This window comes from Priapulus caudatus, unplaced genomic scaffold (assembly GCF_000485595.1).
Source record: "Priapulus caudatus unplaced genomic scaffold, Priapulus_caudatus-5.0.1 Scaffold1136, whole genome shotgun sequence".
In the NCBI taxonomy this organism is placed as follows: Eukaryota; Metazoa; Priapulida; class Priapulimorpha; order Priapulimorphida; family Priapulidae; genus Priapulus; species Priapulus caudatus.
This window is the reverse complement of record NW_014578197.1, coordinates 73,529-81,868: the sequence shown is the minus strand read 5'-3', so window position 1 is coordinate 81,868 and position 8,340 is coordinate 73,529. Positions and strand designations below refer to the sequence as shown.

At 48.4% G+C, this 8,340-nt stretch overlaps 1 protein-coding gene across 1 annotated transcript; it reads right to left on the bottom strand.

Annotated features, from left to right (window-relative positions):
- Nucleotides 1–2,899: 2,899 nt before the first annotated feature.
- On the bottom strand, nucleotides 2,900–3,855 carry LOC106815514 (heart- and neural crest derivatives-expressed protein 2-like; the record flags this gene model as incomplete). Its single annotated transcript, XM_014819979.1, is given in 1 exon segment — nucleotides 2,900–3,855. A coding segment is annotated over 1 exon segment (514 nt), but the record flags the coding sequence as incomplete, so codon positions are not given.
- Between the last annotated feature and the right edge of the window lie 4,485 nt (nucleotides 3,856–8,340).

Here is an 8,340-nt window from a genome sequence, read left to right as displayed (position 1 = left end):
TGTGTGTGTGTGTGTGTGTGTGTGTGTGTGTGTCGGTGTGTGTGTGTGTGTGTGTGTGTGTGTGTGTGTGTGTGTGTGTGTGTGTGTAGAGAGAGAGAGAGAGAGAGAGAGAGAGAGTGGTGTGAGTGTGTGTGAAGCGTTGCGGTGTGTGTGTGTGTGTTGTATGTGTGTATGTGTGTGTGTGTGTGTGTGTGGTGTATGTGTGCGTGCGCGTGTGTATGTGTGCGTGCGCGCGTGTATGTGTGCGTGTGAGTAAGCCACGGTGGCATCTACATCCTTCACGCATAAGAGCTGCTAGAGGAGTTATATCTATGCGTGAGAATAGCGTAATGGGGTTAGGGACGGATGTAGCTATAAGTTGGTTCGGAATGGAGATTATAGCGTTAAAGCGAACTGCGTACGTTTAAGACGCGCGCGTTCTTGCATCTTCTGTAACCTTCTCATTCTGTAGCTACACATCGCACCCTGCCGCGCTTCTCCCGCTCGTGTCTCATCCTGCCTTTCCACTGCTTCGCCTCTTTCGCATCACTTCTCCTCCTCTTGTTCCCCCCCCCCGATTCATCCGTATTCCTCTATCACTTATCGCTATCTTCGTTTTCTACTATATCTTCAAACTCCTCTGTTCTTCGCACAATTCTTTCTCTCATGTTTGCGTCCTTCCCCTTTACTATTCCCAGAATTTTCCCGCTGGGTACGATGATGGCATGGACAGAGGACGGAATCTGAGCTAAGCACCGAGCCCGTGCGTGGACAACCGCAGTCTATGACCCTTTGCAATCGCAGACGGGGTCTTTGTCTCGCGATCTCGCCTTTCTCGCCCCGCGTTTTACGACGTTCGATGTCTGCCTCACTTATCCTCGCCTTGTTTCGTTTCTTCTTCGCTGCTCATATCAAATAAAAGCCACATAAAATCATTAACTCGTAAACGAGCAAATCGCTGAGCGTTTTTGCTCCGTAAGACAACACCGGTGGTTTCCGCCACGGTCGCATCCTCTTCCCCGAGGGATGCTGCGCTGCCCGGCAACCGTAAAGAAGCTGCGGTTGGCGCGGGCATCGACGGACGCAAGTCAAAACAGCGAGAATTCTCGGCCCTACGGCATCTGTACCTGACAATCATTCGGCTAGATTGGGTTTCTATTTTTTCAACCTATCTAGGCTAGTGTCGATGTGATGCTGGTATAGATAGACAGACGGATAAATAAATAGACAAATAAATAGTTTAGATAGATAGATAGATAGATAGATAGATAGATAGATAGATAGATAGATAGATAGATAGATAGATAGATAGATAGATAGATAGCTAAATAAATATATAGATAGATAGATAGATAGATAGATAGATAGATAGATAGATAGATAGATAGATAGATAGATAAATAAATAAATAAATAAATAAATAGATATGTAGATATACAGGACGGACACAGAAGACTGCGGGATGTGTTCCCTCTAGCTATATAAGCTCGTCTCGCATGCGAGCGTCACATGATATACGTGCTAGCAGGGCTGTGTGCTTCGCTTGATTCTAGATGCGGTGATTATAGTATTGCCACTGATGCTCGCAACATAATCCTATAACTCTCGTGCAGCCATCGTTGGAAGCCGCATGCAGGCCTGATCAGCTCGTTAAAAACTCATACACCTCGTGTGAAACACGTGCAAGAATGCGAGCGGATGAGCAGGCGGTGGCGCGGTTTACGCGACCCGCGGATTGGTACACGAATGTGACGGAATTTAGTGGAAGAATAAAATGGCTGAGAATTATTTGGAGAAATATTTTTGAGTTTTACTCGTTCTAAGCGCGGATGTGTGTAGAATCTAGTCGATGGTATATGACAGCTGATTGGTAATCGAGGAGAAACATGATTTTGGTATAGTGAGAACGATAGTAGACGGCAATCAACATTATAATATGACCACAGTGAATCTAACATACCCAATTGGACCGACGCCCATAATATATATATATAGTATATAGTAAGGAAATGATCAAATAAATATGTAAATACCAAATAACTGTGTATATATGGCATATGTTTTATATATATATATAAGGATTTATTTATTTATTTATTAATTTATTTGTGTGTTGTGTGGTGTGTGGTGTGTGTTGTGTTGGCGGCGCGCGCAGCGCGCAGCGCGATGTGTTATGTGTGGTGTGTGTGTGTGTGTGTGTGTGTGGGTGTGTGTGTGTGTGTGTGTGTGTGTGTGTGTCGTGTGTGTGAGTAGACGCGTGCGGGCTGCGCGTGGTGTAATATATAGATAAGTATTATAATTAGTACGGGCGGTTGTGGTACGACTTAAAATAGTGCCGTCCCGTGTTTGTAGCTTGACTATTGACCAGTCGGAGCTTTGTATAAATAGGCAACAATCCATCGCTATATGCAGATAGAGATCAGCATCGCGTGTGGCGGACCATTTTATAGATTGTTAAGACAGTACCGGCGTTCACCAATTCATAGCCCCATGAATGATTAGGGCAATAATGAAAGCTTTGTAAAAACAGTAACATTAAATTGCACATTAATATGCCTAATTAATTAAGAGTTATAAGGTAAAATAACGTATCCAGGCACTTAATAGACCATGAACAAAAATATACCGAAAACGGAGTGTTAGTTGTTGATACGTTTGTTAGACCCTCCTGAAGGCTTTAAGAAAGGAGAAAAGCTTCGGTGTGAGGAAAGGAAAAGATGTTGGTCGTACAAGCACTCATCTTTACATTGTTGACAACTCGGCTGACACAGCACATAACGCAAACACAACGCACGCAAGCGCACGCACGCACCACGCATCGCACGCACGCACGCACGCCACGAACACACAACACACACACACACACAACACAGCACCACACATCGCCCCACACACATCCCCCCACGCACACACACACTCACCATCTCTTTTCGCTTCTTAATCTCCTGCGTGTGTTTCATCACCAGATCCGCCTTGAAGTTCTCAGCCAGCAACGTCGGGTCGTCCTTCGACAGCACCTCGGTCAGGTAGGCAATGTAGGACGTCGCCAGACGCAGCGTCTTGATCTTGGACAGCTTCGTGTCGGACGGCACGTTCGGTATGCACTCTCTCAGGTCGGAGAAGGCAGTGTTGATGCTCACCGTTCTCCGACGCTCCTTTTTGTTCGCCGTGGTTCTCCGCTTGATTACCTTCGGCGGCCCGATCCCGTTCGCCGATACGACAATGTTTCCGTAGATATCTCGCTGCGGCTGTTGTGGATCCTGCAGTCCAGCGTAGCCGCACATGTCCATCTGAGCGTCGGCGCCCAGCATCCAACTCTGGTAGTAACCGGGATCCGGCATCGGGTCCCGCGGGTAGGCGCCCGGGTACGGGTAGAACTGGGCGGCTGAGTTCGGATGCAGTCCCTGGTGGTGGTATCCGCCGACTAAGCTCATCCTGGGAGGGCAAGGGGCGGCTATGTGCTGCTGCGAGTGGGTGGGTGTGCGACGATTACCACTGTAGTTGGCGCCTCACTCGCTCTGCTTCTCTGTCTCGTTGCCGGCGCTTTTTTCTTGCTGATGGAAAGCAGGATGACTGCTTCGTCTCTCTCTCTCGATCTCTTGATCGCTCTCTCTCTCTCTCTCTTTCTCTTTCTCCCTGCCTCTCTTGCCGGGTCTCTCTCTCTGCCCTTTTCCCGTCGTTTTTTTTAATCTCCCCCGGTGATATGAACCAGGGAATCTTCTTGTATCGGCGAATCTGTTAGTCGTATTGTTTTTCAAAGCAGTTAATTCTGTTTGCGTGCGTTTCTTGTTTTTCTCGCTCGCTTCCTGTTTCGCTTCCGCGCTCTCTCTCGCTGGCCGACCAGCTCTGTGCGCACTCGCTCCTGTATTCCTCCAGCAGCTCTAGACAGATGGAGTAGACCTCGCTCGCATCCTCCGCCTGTCCGCTATATCCCCAACACAACATCACAGCCGCCGACTCCTCCACCAATCAGAACCCGGTGGGCGTGTCCTGCTGGCAACGAAGCACGCGGATTGGCCGACCACGCAGGCATCCCCCGTCAATCTGACTGCGGGAACACGCCCACTCCCGCCGCCTCCTCCCTCGCTACGGTGCAGAGATGGATAGTGGGCGCGTGTTGTATTCGTATGGCAGAGCGAAAAAAGTGTGAATAAGTCACGCTCAATATGATAGCCCTCGTCATGGCTGGATCACGCGTAGTGATGATCATAATCGATCATGCGTCGCGTCCCACCCATCTCAGCATCCCGTGTCCCTGCGCTCTCAGTCTGCGTTTCCCACGCGTTCACTTATGGCTTCCCCGCGTTATCTGGCTTTATCTGTTCATCTGTAACTGGAGCCGCGTCCCTCGTTCTCCCGCGAGAACTCCAATCTTGTTAGTGCGCGCAAAGCCACGACAAGTATCTTGCGACGCCGGCTAATCCCGGCTCAGTGGGATGGCTGCGGCTACACCACGCCAGTGCTGCTCATGGCTCTCCCTCCTCTTCCCTATACTGTCCACTACACTCCTCCAATGCCCTCTCATATTCCCTGCCCCATACAACTGTCCACGACAACACTGCATTCCTTACTGTCCAGGTCTGCCCGCCCCTCTCCCCTTCCCTACCATATACCACTGTCTACGCTCACCTCTCTTCTTTCCTAACCTATACCACTGTTCATATCTGCCCTCCCCTCTCCTCTTCCCTACCGTATACCACTACTAACATCTGTCTTCCCCTCATCCTCCCTACCGTACTCTCCACGTCTATCCGCTCTCTTACTTCTTGGCGTATACGGTTGCCCTCTTCTTCTCTTCCCTCCCCTCTCCTCTTCCCTACCACATACCATGCCGACGTCTGCCCTCCTCTTTCCTCTTCCCTCCCGTGCAACAGCGAATCCCCTCCCCTCTCCTCCTTCCTACCACAGCCCACGTCTGCCCTCCCCTCTCCTCTTCCCTCCCGTGCAGCAGCAAACCCCCTCCCCTCTCCTCCTTCCTACCACAGCCCACGCCAGCCCTCCCCTCTCCCCTTCCCTCGCGAGCATCAGCGAATGTCCGAGTTTTTAGTGCGTCCGGCGTCAGGCTGTCGTGTGCATGGCGACGGCGCGCAGACGCGCAGGAGACGCGAGGTCCCGCGAGAGCGCAAACGACCTTCCTAATCGCCGCCGCCGGCATCTGAGAAGCGGGAGCAATGTTACCGCGGTAGCTGCTCTCGCGCGCGGCTTATCTCCATGTAATGAGAGGGTGTGTGTGTACACGCTGTGCATTGCTACATGTACTATACGTGTGCAGATTGCTTGTATGCGAATATAGCCGCCTTCTTCTGCTCTTCCCATGCTTCTAAATTAGTATTGATGGAGCTTAGATTGATCTTTTGGGCTCTGGATCATAGCGGACAGAAACAGAGGTGACGTAAAACTATCAACCAATCTAAGCATCGCCATCTTCATTCTATGATTTGCCATGATACCATAGCATGCTTATATTACGACTGGAATGAATTATGGGATCGCGTCATGCATACGAAAACGAAGGACATGGAATTGTAATAAAGATTTTATTCCGTGTCGGTGAACACGGAATGGGAAGCAACGACCCGCTTCTCAAATTAATCATCTTGCAATGACATGCGTCATTTCCCGAAGAGGCGTTGTTTTCCGTGGGAATCTTGGACTGCCTCCGGACGTAGATTAATTGTTTTGTTGTAATTGTTTTGGCGTATGTGCCTATAGGGAAATAAGCGTTCATCAATAGTACTGCTCGTCTTGCCGAGTGTTGAAGAAACCGACAAGGAATATAGTCTTTAAATGATCGTACTAAATCTGTAATACATTACAACTTTATTTACAATATATAAAAGAACTAGTTACAAAATAGTATAATACACGGTCACGCGTCAACTTTCTACCCACCCTCCCTCGCTCACCCCATTCCAATACGACGCCAACACGAACCACTTTGTTTATAAACGTGAAGACTGCATGAGGTGGGCGTGTCCTGTTGTATGAAGTAGCTGAAAACACATCCGTATACAAAATATGCGGACAAAATGCACATTAACGGTATATATAACTCTATGTTAAATACGTATAGGTACGTGTTTTTCCTTCTCGAATACAGCAAGAATGAATTTATAAACATAGTCTTTCCTGCGACGATCAATCGTCTAGTGGCTCATTTCTCTCACGTCCAAACAGTTCGTTAAGCTGCAAGATCTGATTAACCACGGATGTGCTTGTGTTTGTGTTCGCCATTTTTGTATTCTGCTACAACCGTGGCTGAATGTAATTCGGCTGCCATGCCCTTATATAGCGCAGCGATTCGATTCCCCGGCAAATGGATGACACCGCAAAAATGTATAGACTGATCATCCACCACATTATCGCCGTGGCTGCCATGTACTTGATGACGAAAGCAGTGTCACGTGACGACCTGGACGGTATCAGCTGATGGCGGATGAACGTCACGTGATGACGTAGACGATGGCTCCCTGACATGAGTTATACACAAATATGCCACGTTACATCTGTGTCGGAGACGAACCAGCAAGTGCACGAATTATTCGGCGATGGGTTCCAATTGGACGGAGCTTGTCAGGCGCACGTGTGAGCTTGTCCTCATACGTTGCTGCCCAAGTAAAGTTGTCAAGGCGTCGCCATTAATCATATGCGACAGCATCCACATCATCGTCATCGTCGTCATCACCTTCTTCTTGGCGCTTGTGTCGCACAGCATTACCATCGCCATCGTTATGGCAATCATGTTAACGCGTATGTGACGCCGCATCGTCAACATCATCGTCATCGTCAAGACGCGTTTGTCACACAGCATCGTCATCGTCATCATCATCATCCGGACGCGTACGTCACGCAGCATCGTCGGCGTCATCATCATCGTCATCGTCTGCGTGCGGCGTGTGTCTCGCTTCTGAGCGCGTGTCACATGTGTGTCCGTCGTTGCTGCTGCTGCGTCACTGTTTCAGCTCCATGGCCCACACTTGCTGAGGCCAGCCCGTCCTGCCTTTCGGCCTCTTCTCCTCCGACGAGGCTTCGTTGTTTGTCTCGTCCTGCAACAGAAACGAGCTCGTTATTATTTATGCAGGATAAATACGTGATCAATATAACAGTGTTACGCCAATACTCTATGTTACCTATATATGAATAAAGAAAAAACGAGAGAATGAAAAAAACATAGATTGCGACGTATATATATATATATAATATACATAGATAGATAGATATTAGTAACTTCACGCCACTTGTTGTCATGTTACCTATATAAATAAATAAATAACAAAAGAAGGAAAGAAGCATAAATTGTGACGCATATATATAATATACATAGATAGATAGATAGATAGATAGATAGATATAGAGAGAGAGTGCGTGTGTGTGAAAGAGAGAGCGCGCACGCGTGAGAGAGAGAGAGAGAGAGAGAGAGAGAGAGAGAAAGAGAGAGCGCGCACGCGTGAGAGAGAGAGAGAGAAAGAGAAAGAGAGAGAGCGAGAGAGAGAGGGAGAGAGAGAGATGAGAGAGAGAGCGAGAGAGAGAAAGAGAGAGGGAGAGAGCAAGCGAGAGAGAGAGAGAGAGAGAGCAAGCGAGAGAAAGAGAGAGAGAGCAAGCGAGAGAGAGAGAGGGGGGAGAGGGAGTGTGTGTGAGAGAGAGAGCGAGAGAGAAAGGGAAGGGAGGGAGAGGAAGAGAGTGAGAGGGAGGGGGGAGAGAGGAAGAGAGTGAGAGAGAGATAGCGAGAGAGAGAGAGAGAGAGAGAGAGAGAGGGGAGAGAGAGAGAGAGAGAGAGGAGAGAGAGAGAGAGTGGGGAGAGAGACAGAGGATGGAGGGGGCGTGCGCGCGTGTGAGAGGAAGACGGCAATAAACAACGCACGCCGGCCGCCTTAAGTAAGTGCTTGCCCTCAGTGAGTGCTCTCACCACGCGGTGCATAAACAACGCTCATCTATCATTAATTAATTAAGCAATTATCATTAATTAATTGCTCATTAACGGACGATCGTTGCGTCACGTGAGCCGCGTGAGCAGGACTAGGGTTCAAGCTGGTTCGAAACCCGGTGACGCGTATCATTGACATTCAGTGCACAGTCAGATCGTGAGGAGATCGCGCGCACCGTCAGTTTCAGTTACTTTATATGCATAGATATACACAACAATAGATATTGAAATAATAATGTGCTGTGTATATCTATGCTTTATGCAATGATATTTTTTAATGATATTTCAACTCGTTGAGCTTTTCTTCGTGGAAGGGTTACGATATCATTGTTTCCGGCGATAAGTATGAACAACCGTCAACACTGAAACTCCCAAATAACAATGTGCAGATTTATGTGTGACACCAGTACTCATGTAACATTCTGGTTTGTTCGTAA